Genomic DNA, 16,183 nt, shown 5'->3' with positions numbered 1-16,183 from the left:
GAGAAATGAGATTGTTCCCCTAGAAAAAAACAATTGTCATGAGCTGAGCTGGTACACTGCAGCTTCCTGAGGAGGTGGCTGAGAGGACCTACACACTGTGGGGCCTACAGGGCATCCACGGAGGCGGAACAGTGGGCAGGTGGCACTCAAAACTGCTCCCACTCTTCCCTCCACCCGGCCCGCCCTCCCCAGGCTCCTGGGGCCTCTCCTGCCAGCACTGCACCGCCACATGGCAAGCCTTCTCTAACTGGGAGTGAGCCCCCAGGAGCCCCAAGGGAAGGGGCACTGTAATGCTCTGTGCCTGCTACCAAGGGGGGCCTGGATGGAAGTTTGTCATCTCGACACAATCCTTGCCCATGACAAGACCATTGGTGACAAAGAGAGGCTAAACATGCCATTTCTGTTTATTCAGGAGAACATTATGACAAATACACTTTAAATACTACAAATTTTTATATCCTGGAATGACCATTCTCTAACAAGACTGAAGAGTGGTTCACAAAAAGAAAATATATATATATATAGTCCCCCCAACTTTTCTTAAACCCTGGATGACCCAGGAAGACAGAACCAAGCTCTCAATGCAAGTTCTTCAACACAGTCAACAAACAGAGAACTGAGGCCAATCTGGCCAACGCCAGAGGAAAGAGCCTGGACGTGGAGGGCAATGCTGTGTGAAATCCCTTCCCGACGCTGGTGCTCAGCACCCACCATCACCTACGTGCCCTGTGGTGTCACTTCCTGAAGCGCTTGAAAAGCGGGTGCACGTGCCTTGTGGAAACCTTGCTCCGTGCCGAGTGGTACTCCATGTACACGGTGTCATCAGCCCCAGAGAGGGAGCTCATGGTGCCAGAGCGTCGAGATACCTGCGGGGCACCAGCCCATGTTAGTTTCCGAGGGCAGAGACTCTGACCACTTACTGTGTCTCAGGCATTGTTCTGAGCAGTCTAACTCATCTAATCCTCACAACCATTATAATCCCCATTTCACAGAAGCAGCAACAGGCACAGAGAGACTGAGTTAACTTGTCTTAAGATCACCACCCAGCTGCAGACTTCCTGTTCTTAAGCACAGTGCTACCCTGCGTCCCTTCATGACAATCATGAACAGAATGTGTTTAATAGTGAGGGCAGCAGTCCCTGACAATCTGCCGGCACCCCACCTAAGGAGAACCAAGTGGGGAGCCGGAAGGCCTGGGCTTGAGTCCTGGCCCCACCTCTCGCTGGGTGACCCTGGGCAAACACCGACTGCCTGTGCCTTAACAAGCTCAGGGGTGACACAGCTGCTATGACATACACGGGGTGAAGAGAAATCACCCACGTCAGGGTCTGACCCAGGGCCCAGAACCACTGGCCCCAGATGACAAGGGACATGTGTGGAGAGGGCCGAAGCCAGGCCTCCAGCAGCGCTGACGCCTGCTTCCCTGACTCCAGCCACGGCTGCCCTGGCTCTCCTGTCAATTTCAGCTCCCCTGGCACCTGACCAGTGTATTTCTCCCCTTGGACGAGCCTGAGAAAACCCCCATAATGACTTTCATTTATTACACCATATTGTATTTGCCTGGCACACAGTAGGGATTCAATAAGTATTTGCAGAATAAATTAAAAGTTGGGTATTTTCAGAGAACTCTAAATTTTTCAAAATTAGTATTGAAATTACAGTATGGGCCGACCCTCAGAGCATCGTGCACACTGGAAGGCTCGGCTCTATCAGTGAGCAGGACGGAGGAACTGACTTGCCCAACGTCAGGCACAGCAGCCCAGGCCCGTCCACACTGCCCCCTGCAGCCGCCCTGGGGAGGGCCCTGGGCACCTCTGCCATGATGGGGCTCCGACATCAAGACAGTGACAAATTCTTATGCCGGATTCTTCCGTGAACAGAGCAGGAGACCAATTACAGCCACCATGGGCTCAGCCATATACGACAATGTGTACGGAAGGAAAGATACATACCAAATGCTAACACTGTTCCCTATTATTTTCTATTGTTCTCTCCTCTACAATTTCCTGGGTTTTCCAAGTTTTTCAAAAACTCACACAGGCACATACACACAGGAGACTGCATGTGCATGTGTGTGCAAGAATTCTGTCCTTCAGAAGAGCTGCACCCACTCAACTCACCTGGCTGGATTTGGAGCCAAATTCCCCTGCCACCACCTCTTCCTCAGCATCCAGGTCTGTGGCTGCCAGGACTTTCTGTAGGAGCTGCTGTTGCTCTTCTTTCGTCGAAAATGCCAGCTCTTCCTCCTCCATGCCAGCAAGCTTTGTGATCACCTGCAGAGCCAAAGCCGGCAAGCCGTGTGCCCGCGTTTGTTTTCTCCCCAGGCCCTACTCGGCCCTCTCCCGGGTTCAGGTGCTCCGGTCACCTCCCTCCCCCAGACCCAGCTGAGCACGTGGCCAACGATGGAGAGTTCCTCTTGGCATCCAAGGACCAGCCTCAGGTGCTGCCTTTGTAACAGAGTTCAACTAACGGCTGCAAGGCAGGGGAGGGTACGGGAAGTCCAGGGAAATCTGCTCCCAAACCACAGCAGCAGATGACCAACAAGGATCCTGGTGATTCTAAAACGCCCATTCTGGTGGTTTTCCATCTTGCACCCAACCTGACCCAGGTAAAGGACGGGACCAAAGATGGAAAGGCACAGTCTGCTGCCCTATGACAATGGTCTTCAACCTCTTGGCACCAGGCTCCCAGGACGGAGCACTTACAAATGACAGGATGTCAAGATGCATTTACAGGATTTTTTCTAACATAGCAAGCAAACAGCCAGGTGGTGATTTCTTTCTCACCTCTTTGGGGACAACTTACTCCAAGGCTTACCTCTCCTTGCAGAGAGCCGGCAGGGCGACTGTGTAAAGAGAACTCTTTGTCTCCCTCCCTAATTCTTCTTGTAATTTTAATTAAAAGAAAATTCCTAGAAGTAAGGATTTGGCCGAGCCTTTGAGGTGGCCACAGATACAAAGTACAGATAATGGGGCACTGCTGCCCTGGCCTGACCACCCCTCCTGGAACTCTGGGGCCATGATTCCAGGAACCCTAACCTGGCTGCTCTCAGCGGGCAGCAACGAAGACAAGGAAGACGAAGGCAGGTCCAGACAACACGGACAGGCATGCGCTCGGGAGCCTGTACGTGGCGCTCACCTTTCACAGGGCTCAGAGCTCCTCCGCACTCTGTACCTGCCTTGACCCCACAAGTCAGGAGGCAGGAAGACTGTCCTCATCACATCCTTTTACAGGTGGATAAAAAGATCACCATGCAGATCCTCTGGAAAACTGTCAGGTGTCCTGTTCTCTAGCCCAGTGTGAGAAGTCCAAGAAGTGTCACTGCCCCTGGCTAACAGGGGGGTCAAGCAACCCCATCCTCTTGTCTGTGGCTATAACAGGAATGCTCACCCGTTTGTAATGACACAAGCAGAAGCACCTGGAAAGGCAGCCGGCAGACTCCCACAAACGAAGGACCCGGGAACCTGTACATTCTAGTGACATCCTGCTTCCAGCACCCTCCACCCACCCCACAAACACAAACCGACTTACTGTGTGCATTAACAGGAAAGAAAGCAGACGTCTCAGCCAACGGAAGTCAGCCAGAGTTTTGAGAGTCCCCAGGCTGTTCACACCCGATCAGTGGGGCACGGAGGGCTCTGATGCCCATGAGGCCTGCCGAGGTCCAGGCTCACCAGCTGACTAAAGACAAGGCCTCCCAGCCTCCTGGAGGGGCACCTCAAGAGACCCATGCCTACAAGTCAGGGGTCTGAACAACTTGGGAAATTTTAGCTCTGGCAACCATCAGTTCTGGTGAAAGTGACCCGAAGGGCTCAGACTATGATGGGCCAAAGCACCTTGGCGCCTCAAGCCCTGCCAGGCTGGCACACTTTCTCCCTAACCAACCATGAATGTTCTTTCTACAAGACAACTGTAACAAGCTAACACGCAGAAACCCTGCGCCTCTTGCTTCACAGGCCCCATTCTTTGACCATTTGCTGTTGGGGAACTGGGGGCAGGAGGGGATCCTGAACAGTGTTTTCCCTGAACACTCCCAAGCCACAAGGAGACAAAGCGAGTCTGAAGCAGGGCCTCCAGTGCCCTAAGGTTCTGTGCCTGCCTGAGCTTTGTCCCCTACCGGGAGTCAGTGGTGGCCTCCACTTCTCCTCGGGGCTTGGGTGCAGAAAAAGCCTTGGTTCTACTCTGAGCAGAGACCAAATACATACCTTGAAGCTGTAACCCTGATCCACCAGGAACCTCTGCCGCTTGGTTGAATAAGCCATCTCCTGGGTGTCCTGGGACACCAGTGAGTAGAAGAAGGCATTGTACTCCTCTGCAGCCATCCCTTAGGAGAGCAGGAAAGAAGGCAGTGTCAGCTGTCAGGGCGCCAGGAGCCAAGGGCCCAGAGCCCCAAAACAAGTGCGAAGCGGCAGAACTTTGCAGCCAGGCAGGTGACTGTCCTGACTTTGCTCGGGAACTTTACCAAAATTAAAAACTTTTATACTTCAAAGGACACCATCAAGAAAGTGAAAAGACAACCCACAGAATGGGAGACAATATTTACAAAGCAATTCCTGATAAGGAATTTTTATCTAGAATATAGGAAGAACTATTACAACTCATTAATTAAAAGACAAACAACCCACTACTTATAAAACAGGCAAAGGATCTGAATAGACATTTCTCCAAAGAAGGTAAGCAAACGGCCAACGAACCCATGAAAGGACAATGCAAATCAGCCCAACAGGACACCACATGATACCCACTAGGATGGCTAGAATCAAAAAGGTAATTGCAGCTGCTGTCAGGGAATGCGGAGAAGCTGGAACCTCATACATTATTGGTGAGAATAAAATGGTGCAGCTGTTTTGAAAAAGTCTGGCAGTTTATTAAGATGTTAAACATGACCTGGACGTTTAATTCCACGCCTGTATATATTCCCAAGAGAACTGAAGATGTGTCCACACAAAATGTGCACATGAATTTCACAGCAGCACTAGTCCTAAGAACCAAAAAGTGGAAAAACCCAATGTCCATCAACAGATGAATGGATAAATGAAATGTGGCATGTCCAAACAGTGGAATGTTATTCAGCAATAAAGAGAATGTGGTACTAGGTACATGCTAATAATCATCTGTGGATAACTCTTTTGAAATCATGCTAAGTGAGAGAAGGCAGTTCGGAAGGTCCAAACCGTATTACTCCATTTATCCACAATGTCCCGAATGGGCACATGCATAGGAAAGAAAACAGATGAGCTGTTTACTTGTGGCTGGGGACAGGAGGCAAGGGGAAGCAAGGAGTTACTGCTAATGGTGAAGGACATCTTTTCTGGAGCAATGACAATAGGTCAAACATAGACTGCGGTGATGGCTACACACTTTGAGATGACACTAAAAATCACAGAACTGTACACTTTAAATGGATCAATTGTATGGTATGTGAATTACATCTCAAAAATGTTGCTAAAAAAAAAGCGCAGAGAGAAAACCTAGAAAAAGAGATTTATCACAGAAACTAGGACAGAAAATACTGCAGCCTGGATAATCTGAATATTTTTGCCTCACAGTTCAAATAGGAGTAGGTTAAGTGTATGTGTACTGCCTCTGAATTCAATTGTTTCCTACTCTTTCAAGAGCTCACAGATGCAAAGAAAATAGTCAAACATCCCAAACAGTATTTTTTTTTAATGAAGTTCAAAGGGGGTTTTCAAATTAGATTTGTTTCTTTTTTGTGTGGTGAAAAGTAAGGACTAAGTAATGAATTACTTTCACATATGCTAGTCAGATCATACTGTCAGTTTATAAAAGCTACAATTTATCCAGCAGCCTGCTCTATTCTGCTGCATAAGTCTTATTCTTCACAATGTTCCTACAAGACAGGACAGCTACTCCCACTCTGGACAGGAAACCGGGCTCAGAAGGGCAAATCACTTGCCCACGGTCATTAAGACTGGTTTGGGGGCCAAGTTCATGCTATTGCTACTAACATGCCGTTTCCATTCTAAATACAACCGATTTGCTGTCTCTTAAACATACAGGCACACCTTGTTTTACTGCCCTTTGCAGATACTGCATTTTTACAAACTGAAGGTCTATGGCAGCTCTGTGTTGAGCACATCTGTCAGCATGATTTTCCAACATCATTTTGCTCACCTTGAGTCTCTGTGTCACATTTTAGTAATTCTTGCAGTATTTCAAACTTGTTCATTATTATTATATTTGTTATGGTGATGCTATCTTTGATGTATTTTATTTATAAACTTCAATATATTTCAGTAAAACTGACAGGCTGGCCCCAGGGTGCCCTATCCACTTAGCCTGTGTGCCCTCCTCCCCCTGTCCATTCCACTACGGGAGGTTCTCTGGGAAGCCAAAACCTCTTCTACAGGTTCCTTTGTCCTTTTCCCAGGAACAGTCCAGTTTCTGGGACAGGATTTCAAGCAGGCAGGAGACTGGCTAGAAGGGCTGGGCCCTGTCTCAGCAAAGTGAGGGCCGCCGCAGGGAGGAGAGAGCTTCTGAGGACCTGCAGGCTGCAGTCAGGGGGAAGGGGCACAGGCTCTTGTTGGCAAGGGTTTCCCAGTGCGAAGAATGGCCGCCATCTGGATCTATGAAAGCCGCCATCTCAGAGGCGAGGGAGGAGATTCTTGGCTCTCCTTCCAACCTCTCTCGGTAAGTGAGATGTAAAATCAACTGCTTGCTCCGCATCCATCCCACAGGACACAGGCGCCTGCCTGGGTGTCTGCACAAGGGCTTCAGGGTGTCCTGCACGCCACCCAGCCCCTGCTCCGTGGCCTTCCTCTGCACCTCCTCTCTTGGCAAGGCCCCCTTTGTCTTCTCCTGTCACACTGGCAGGCCTGGAACTGCTCTTTGGTTTCCTGGCAAGCTGTCTGCTCCCCTGTAGCACTTGCTGACCGGGCCAGCTCCCTCCGGGACCCCCGCAGATCCCCTTCCCTCCAGCCCAGCTGCATCACCTTCAGGCAGAGCTGCTGCCTCTGGCTTCCAGAATGCTGCTCGCCTGCCGGAGCTGCTGACACGTATAGACAGCACACCACCCGAGGGCAGGCTGCTGAGGATCAGGCCGAGGAGGGAGCGCACACAGGTAACTGTGACTGCACTCTAACTGTTTTGGGGTGCCACAGATCACACCCATATACAGTGGAGAACTTAACCAGTAAGTGTTGTGCTGTTGTGTACTCATACTGCTCCACCAATTGGCCAATCCCCCATCCTCAAGGTCTCCCTATTCGGAGACACAGCAATGCTGAAATTAGGCCAGTTAATAACCTACAACTTCTAAGTGTTCTAGTGACAGGAAGAGTCAATCAGTGAGGCAAACTTCATTAGTTATTATTTTAACCAATGGCCACAGCCACCCCAACATTCAGCAACCACCACCCTGATGCGTCAGCAGCCACCAGCAAAAAGATAATGGCACATTTTTTAGTTAGGGTCTGTACATTGTGTTTTTAGATACCATGTCATTGCATACCTAACAGACTACAGTATAGTTCAACTTTTATGTGCACTGGGAAACCAAAACATTGCTCTGACTCACTTTATCACTGGGACCTGGAACTGAAGCTGCCAATCTCTAAGATCTACCTGGATTCAAATACAGTTCCCATTCGTGCCCACAGCCTCGTCATTGTCAAACAGCCAGGTATCTCCGAAGGTAAGTGAGTTCTGTGAGGACACAGCTTGTGTCCTTGTCCTAGGCCCTGCCAGGCCCCAGGAGGGGAGACGTGGCCATTTCTTCATAGCAGTGTCAGTCCGTGCCAGGCCCGTGATCAGGTTCTGGGCCCCTTCCCAGCAGTTGGCCAGCAGCTGCAGGCTGCCCCCGGCTAACTCTCCTCAGAGGTCACGAGGGGTCCCTCCTGCAGCCACTGAGCTGTTCCTCCCAGGCCCGCCCCTCCTCCTGACTTGAGGCCAGGGGACAGCGTCCGGCTCCGACACTTCCCCTGGAGGCCCAGCTCTGCTGCCCCCCTGCGGCACTGCTTTCCTGGCTCCTCCTACTACCTGCCAACACGGCTGCTCAGCTCAGAGGATGTCCGTGTGAATCCCAGACAGCTGCCAAGGAAAAGAACCACGTATGAACCAGCAGGGCACAAGGAGCAAGACCCGGAGCGCTCAGTCCTGGCTCTGGGGCCCCTCTGTTCAGTCCACTGAGCCCAAGGGCGCTCGCCCACCATCACTGACACTCAGGCACCTGAGCCCTACCCTCCTCCTAACCAGAGCAGTTCCAAAGGAAAGACATCCTGCAGCAGAAGGGGAAAGACCACCTTTACCTTTTTTGGCCCGGAGCACTCGCCCCAGCCTCTGAGCCTCCTGCCGCCGGGAGCCACCGTGAGAGGAGATCTGAATGAGAACATTTGCTTCCGGAAGATCAAAGGACGTGTCACCCACCTAGGCAAGTGAAACAGCTGTGAGTGTGGCAGGACTTTTACGTATGGGGCAAAAAGAGACAACAAAACCTGCTGGCCTCGGGTATAAATCAGCCCTGTGGACGATTTAGAGGAAAAATCACTCTCTCCTTCCCTCTGTCCCAGGTCCTGCGGAGACAGGCAGGCCTCCAGGACCTGGTGTGGCCTCAGACAGCTGTCCTAAAGAAGTGGCAGGACCTGCAGTCACCATGTCTGTCTCAGCAGCATTCACGGTGCTGCTAGAGACCCCGTCCACAAGACAAGAGGGCCCTGTCAACAGGGACTCTGAGTGAGTCTTCATAGTTTTTGCTGCAGAAATGCCGCTGCACAAAACCATCCATGGTCTTACCTGGTGGGGGCCAGTGCCCACACTGGGCTAGGTTCTGGCTCACCGGAGCTACCCCAGCCCGGGTTTCCAACCATCAAAGTTTCCAGCCAGACATCAAAGTTGCTGCCTAGCTGTGACCACTTTCTAGGTAAATCTCACTTCTTTTGGGTTTGGGGTCTGCTCTGATCTAAGTAACTGCTCTACATGTTAGACGACAGTGTCAAACTGCAGATTAAAACCATCTCCAGGCCGGGCCTGCGTGAGTCTGCGATGTGCTTAGCACCAAGCACATCAGGAGCCAGGACAAAGGCTGCCTGCGACCCCCCAGGACTCTCCAGCTCTACAAAAGGACTTCACGCAATGCTTACTTTTGCCAGAATAGGTAAGAACTTTTACCCCTTGTATAAACAAAATACAATTTAAAATTCCTGCATCCCAAAAAGTGGGAAAAACATTAGCCAAGCAAAGAGACTTTACAGATTATTCATAATACATTAAAAACCTAAATCCGCTTCTTCCACTGCTCAATAGGCAACATTCCTCTGCCCCCAGACACTGGAAACAGCGGAATGAAAGCTGACACGTGACACTCCCTCCACAAACATGAATAATCTACCCTGAAATCTGCCCTGGGGTTGCCAGGGCTCACCACTAGCCTGCATGCCACACAGACCTTCGATATGAAGATGGTGTTGATTTTGGGGTTGTGCTTGAAGTTCTGGAGAATCTGCATCCTTTCTCCCTGGGATGTAGGGCCATAGATATAGGGCCTAAAGAAGAAAGAAGCTGTGTTAGGAAGACCACAGACTCACTCAATTATCCTGCAAGCTCGTCAGAGGGCAAGGGCATTCCGCAAAGTTTCTCTCTCCTAGGACGCTCGGTCATGCAACTATCAGGAGACCCATACAACGGGGGGCTACAGACTGCCCCCCTCACCCCTTCCAAACATGCACACCTACCCCCCGTCACCACCAAGCCAAGGTTTTGGTCACCGCCTGTCCAGGAGCCCCTCCTTCACTCCTTCTGTTGTCTCTGGATGCGCTTTTCCCTGCTTCAACCTCTCTTGCTCTAAGCTTCGTGTCCATCCAAGGAGATTCCCTGGACCTCATGAAGCCCACTGTGGGTAAGAAACCCTGCGGTCTGCCAACAGGAGACTGGAGGCAACTGTCTCCTAATGACACAGGCATTCTCTCAGGAAGGAGCAGAAAGAACCGAAGGAGCACCAGCCCCTTCCAGCCCTGTTCCCACTGACCTCCCAAAACACTAACATCCAAACCCTTTAACTTCCAGCTCTGCCCAAGGGCACAGCCCTATCTGACGTTTTCACTGGTTATCATCTCTGGGCAACTGGCAATGCCATTCCTCTGCCTTTCTCTGAATGGTCTGGTGAACAGTCTGCACACTTCCCAAGGGTCAGTAACAACAGTGACAAGGCCAGTTACCAGGTGCAAAGGGCCCACCAGCACCAAGCACCAGGCTGGATACTACGTTCTGTCCCTACCGTACCAGGAAAGGTAGTTTCATGTTTAGTTTACTCACAGGGCCCTGAGGGACAAGCGCCTGAGGGAGCTAAGCCCAGGCGTGGCTGTCCCACTGCCTGTGGGGGCAACACCTCGGACAGCTCAGGATACACTCTCTGCCTTGGCCACCCCGCACAGCACTTCCCAACGCTACTCTGTGAGCTGGTTATGCGTGGGCCCAACAGCAAGTCCCCTGCCTGTAGGCAAGCCGGGCAGGGCCCAGGGCAGCTGGATGCCCCAGGTTGGTGGCGTCTGGTCACCACAACCACCAGCTACCCTGCCTGTTACAAGGTGCTCAGGGCACCATACAAATCTTTTCATCTTCCATGTGTGTCGTGCTGTGAAAAAGGCCAGGAAGCTCCACTTTGCAGGGTAGCCTCTCTCTCAATACCCAGGTTTTTAGGAGACTCTTGCCCCTCCCCCAGCATCAGGAAAAACTACTCACACAGCGGCATCCTCAGTTTCTGAAGGTTTCCCCCACACAGGAAATGAAACAGCTGTAACCACCCTCCAGAAAGAGAACCTAACATTTGCTGAACTCTGACTAGATGCCAGGCCCAAGAATGCCCTGAGAACAGTGTGTTTTGAATGTAGGTGTGGGGGAGACCACCTGAGAGGGGAAGAATGTGAGTGGAGTTCTGGAACAGGACGGGGGCGAACAGGGAGGCAAGGGGGCCACTGCATACAACATGGTCAACGTATGCCTCGCCTCACTGTCCCCTCAACTCCCCATGAACGTGACAGCAAGGGATTCAAAGGACACACCCACAAGGGCAAAGAGAACAAAAGTACCAGCAGGTGGAGAAGTGAGTGCCGCTGCGGACGTCCAACAGCAGAGGGTGCGGGCACGGTAAGGAGCCAGCAGGCCGGGGAAAGGAGCAGCCCACTTGGGTGGGAACGAAGCAGATACAAAGCAAGCCCGTGTTCTCTGCAGAACAGACGGGCTCAGGAACTAGCCACTGTCGCCTCAGAGGGTGGATGGTGGGGCAGGGCTGCAAAGACTGCCAACCTGCATGAGCAGCAGTGTCAGACCCCAACCCCAGCGAGCAGCAGTGTCAGACCCCAACCCCAGCCGCCAGACATGCCTCCCACTTGGCAAAAAGCGGGGGTTTACATGCTAGACTCTAAGTAAGGCAGGTCTGCACTCAGAACCTCAGGCGGGGATGAAGACCAAGGTGAGACTGACAGTGAGGGACGAAGGGGATCCCCTTCCCCCTCCCGTCCTACATGCTGGTTGGTAGCAGGAGATCAGAAGATTCTTTCTGGAGAAACTGACTAGCCCAACGGAAAAGACCTATACATAGTGGCATCTGGCAATCTCTTGACAAAATAGTACAGCCCCCGCCTGATGGTGACGCCAGGACAGCACACCTGCTAAGCTACACAGAAAAGCCAATCAGCTTCTTAATGGCTGACTCTAAACATGAAAATATAGCCAAAGATTACCCAAACGCAGAAGGGTTCTAGTGACAGATGCGAAATAATCCAAACAAAAACACTTTAAGAGAAGCAGGGTAGGGACTAGAAGAAAGCTTCAGCAGCTTTAATACCCTCAGAGAATCACAGTCCCCCACCAGACAGCTGGCAAAGGAGCACTCTGGGAAATAGCACAAGCTGCACAGAAGGGGTGGAAGACAAAGGGAGAAAAGAATAGGGAAAAAAGATGAGAAAACTGGAGGAGCTGTTCAGAAGGTCTAACATCTGCCAGCAGAGATTCAAAAGAGAACAGAAAACTGAGATGCATAACAGAGAAAAAGCAGAAAGGAATCTCAGAACTGAAGGACATAGTTTCCAGATGGAAAGGGCCTACTACGTGCCCATCACAGTGAAAGAAAGACCACACTGAACATCATGCTTGGAAATTTCCAGACAGAAAAAAGATCCTAAAAACTTTCAAGAGAAGGAAGATACACGACCACCACAATAGATCATGTATAGGGAGGAATGAGAAGGTCAACAGACTGAGAAGCCGCCCTGGAAGCCCTGAGAAAAGAGCTCTGCCTTGAACATGCCAGGCCCAGCCAAAACCTGATCGAGCGTGACAGGGAATAAGAACATTTGCAAGCGACGTCTTAAATTTTTCATCCTACATCCCTTCTCTCTGGAATCTAGTGGAGGATATGCTCCATCGGAATGGGTGACCAAGAAAGGAAATGAGATACGGAAACAGGGGCTCCAACACAGGGAAGAGGCTCAGGGGACTCAAAGGATTATGTTGGAGGGAAGCCTAAGATGACGGCTGGGCAGCATCTCTAGTTCCAGGGAGCAAGCAGGCCAGAGCAGAGCAAGAGGCTGAAGGGCTGGCAGGGACCCCACCAGGGCAAGACGGAAAAGAGAAACTGGGGGATTACATGACAGGTCTGACCTACTGAGAGGGAGTTTATGGCTGCATGAAGAGTCTGGAGAAAAGTAATTCTTATGTACATAGAAAACCAAGCAAAAGCAAAGACAAGGCAGTTTTAACTCCAGGAAAAACAAATGTTTACAGAAAGAAAATGCAACCATAGTACACTGTACGGCTTCACTTAAACAATACACAGTCAAAATACTGTAACACTGGATACTAATTTAACCCCAAACACGTTGGGATGAAGCAGGGGAGTGGCACATGAAAGAGAGCTAAATCCTCAACTTCCATAGTAGGAAATGAATAGCAATTGATAATTAAGAATTGATAATTAAGAAATTGCTAAAGAAGTTATTATTTACATATGTGAAGGCAAAGAGAGTTGTAAGTGGCTGCCTTTGGGAAACAGGAATTGTGGATGAGAAGACAGGTCCAAGAAATTGCTTTTTTTCATAATAATATATATATTACTTTGGTGAAAAAAATGAAACCTTTTTTAAATCAAAAGAAGGTACAATTTTGGAAGTTTGAGGAACTTACTCTTCGTGTGTCTCAGCACTCTCACCGGTAACACGGGAACGGTCCTCACACGGCTGGGGCAAGGATTAAAGCATAGCTTGCTGGAGAAGCCCTCCACACCCCCTACCCCCACAGAAACACAAGGCCTGTCTCCACAGAGGTTTGCCTTCTGCTGTCCTCGTAGCATCTGAGCCCTGTGTCACTGTGGAGGGAAGCCCAGGCCCCTTCCTCCTGACTGGTCAGGGAATTTACAATCGCCAGGGCTTGAACACAGGTGTCAGGGCGGGGCCGTGGGCCTGTGAGGGTGCTGCTGGGTACTCCTGAGAAGCTCGTTCTAGATGCCAGGCCCTGTATGAGGTGCTGGTCGCATCAACCTTCCTTCCTGGCCCTTGGCCCAGAGGCTGACCTCGTCTCCACCCAGAGTGCTCACTCAGCCTAAAACACCAGATGCCAACTCATGCCCACCGCTGCAGCCCAGCTAGTCAATGGTGCCCCACCAGAGCAGCACACTCTGCCCCCTGCTCCCTGGGCTCTAACCTCCGACTGTGATCACTTGGTGCTCCTCTTGCCTGCTTCCTGGGACTGAGGCCACAGCCCCAGGCCTTGAAGCCCTATGCAAGTCCCAGAGGGCTTCCGGCAGGGACAGAGGCACCACTACGCCTTCACCTGGGGGTACGCTGCCAGGAGGCAACCGCTCTTCTCAGTGCTTACTTGTTCAGCCGGATGGCATACTCCTTCAGGGCGAACACGTTGTCAGCAAAGACAATAATCTTGTCATTCCTTCTTTCATGAAACTTGATCAGAAACTGGCAAGCCCTGAATTTGTTGGGGTTCATGGTGTACAGCAAGATTCGTTTCTTGGTTTTAATGGCCACATACTCCCGGTAAAACTCAGGAGACATTGGGCACCAAACCTGTGACATGGTAAGAATCAAGGGTCAGTTTGCAAGTTTAAACATCACATGACTGGAAACTTTGGAAGACCATTCATTTAGCAGAAAGAGCTTTAAACAAACAAAAACAAAACTTATTACCTAATGCTGACTCAGAACACTATTATGTGTTAGTCACTTAACATAAATATTTCTAAATGCAGCAATACCCAGGGAACTATTTTCACACCAGCCCTGAGCGAGGGAAGCCAACCCCTCCCATTTAGACGGAACCTCCCACACAAGCCCACCCGGCCTGCTACAGACAGCCGCACACGCATCTCCCAGCTCCGCCTGTGGGGTCAGCCTAGCAATGACATCAGAGTAGTGACAAATACAGCTACCCCCCAGATCTTGGCTTTTTAAATTCCACTAACTACTCAAAGGGCTCCTTGGAGAAATGGCTGATTCCGGAGCCAGTGTAGGGAAAGCACCAAATGAGCCTCAAATATCTTGCTCTGCCAGAGAGCAAGAAAGATGGCACATGGCAAATGGAGGCAGGAGCCAGCTGGAAGGTGGCCCCGCTGGTCTGTCTGAGATGACCTGAGCATCCACGTAAGAATGACGGTGACACGCTGAGGGTCTTCCTTATGCTGGGCCCTGTGCCTGGGCTGCTGACCACCTAAAGGAAGGTCGCACAAACACGATGAAGTGCCATGGATTTTACAGGTGTCAAGGCTGTGTACACACCAAACACCCAGAACACTGAAGCTCTGCACCGACCAGACCACGGAGCCTACACTGACAGGCGCGGAGTGCTCGGCTGTGCCCAGCGCCACATCTGTGCGATCCCAGCCCCGGTCTTCATGCTCCCACCGCTGCGGAATTAGTTGCCATGACGATATGCCAAACACCGGCTGAGCTCAAATGCATAGATCTTACTGCTGTTACACTTTCTGGTTCCCTCTGGGCCACATCCTAGTATGACCCCATCATAGTCTCTCATTCTTTATGGCCAAAACAATTCTTTTTACGTAGTGAGATCTTTAAAATTCTGCACTTCACAGAATGTGTGAATGGCCCATATATATGAAAAGATGCCGAATATAATTAGTAAACAGAAAAACACAAATTAAGACCATAAAGGAATACCATTTCCCACCTGTCAAGTTAGCAAAAACTAAAGGGAAAAAAATTCAGTATTAGGTATTGGTGATGTGCAACAACCTCACTCACCCCTGATGGGGGTGTTAATTGGTTCAGCCACTTTGGAAAACAGTTTTCTGTGACATGACCAGTGAAGTGACCATCCACATAGCAGGCTACCCAGCAACGCCACCTCTAAGGGTATCTGCCAGAGCAGTGGCCTTCAAACGTGGCACGAACTAAACATTCACACGCACAAACATAGTTTTGTGAAACAATACATTCCCTTAATGCATAATGTACTCCCTCGAAGATCCTATTCTATCCTGGTCAGGACCCAGTGAAGTGATGTCACCATCTGCTATGGGATCACAGGCCACAGTGCGAACCCCACCACATTAGAAAAACTCTGACACAAGGGCCCCAGGAAACAGTTGTAAAAATATCCACAGCAACACTGTTATAACAGCAAAGAACTAAGTTCCAAATTTCCACAGACAGAAAATAAATCAGTGGCTGCGAAGGGCTGGAAGTAGAAGGGATTCATGGCAAATGGGCAAGAAGGAAAATTCCAGACGGTGGAAATGTTCTGAAACTGGATGGTGTGGATGGCTGCACACTCTAGATGTACTAAAACCACAGGATTTACAGATCATAGTATTTACTTACAACAGATCAATGTTATGAAAAAAACTATCCCTTGATAAAGCTGTTCAAAAATCTTAGCAATCCAAATGTCTGTCAACATTAGCAGACTATTTTTGCTGCATGTAATATCAAATTGTGGTGTATCTGCACAATAGAATACTACAGAGCAATTCAAAGGAATGAACTACAGCTAGATGCATCATGGAAAAAAATAAGGCATTCAGCAAGGAATAAAAATTTGGAACAAAAGACAGAAATCATACAAGAACATATATAACCTACTTACTTCTATTTAGGTGTAGGGAAACATGCACAGGAGGTAAAGTAATAAAGAGCAAGAGAATGACACACAGAAGTTCCAAGACAGTGTCACCCTGGCTGGAGGAGGGGAGACAGGCCGG

General features: G+C 50.1%; 1 protein-coding gene across 3 annotated transcripts in view; it reads right to left on the bottom strand.

Moving 5' to 3' along the window:
• Nucleotides 1-386: 386 nt before the first annotated feature.
• The window catches only part of ERCC3 (ERCC excision repair 3, TFIIH core complex helicase subunit), a 28,387-nt gene continuing 12,590 nt past the window's right edge, over nt 387-16,183 (bottom strand). Inside the window, exons 10-15 of one of the 3 annotated variants that reach the window (XM_036996020.2) lie at nt 13,828-14,030; nt 9,404-9,500; nt 8,268-8,385; nt 4,206-4,324; nt 2,121-2,273; nt 387-866 (exon numbers count right to left, since the gene is read on the bottom strand). In XM_036996020.2, coding sequence (XP_036851915.1) covers nt 735-866; nt 2,121-2,273; nt 4,206-4,324; nt 8,268-8,385; nt 9,404-9,500; nt 13,828-14,030 — 822 coding nt within the window. In that variant the 3' untranslated portion in view covers nt 387-734. The other 2 variants (XR_012133456.1, XM_036996023.2) reach the window with 2 other exon arrangements.

Source organism: Manis javanica, chromosome 7 (assembly GCF_040802235.1).
Source record: "Manis javanica isolate MJ-LG chromosome 7, MJ_LKY, whole genome shotgun sequence".
Classification (NCBI taxonomy): Eukaryota; Metazoa; Chordata; class Mammalia; order Pholidota; family Manidae; genus Manis; species Manis javanica.
This window is presented reverse-complemented; position numbering and strand designations above follow the sequence as displayed.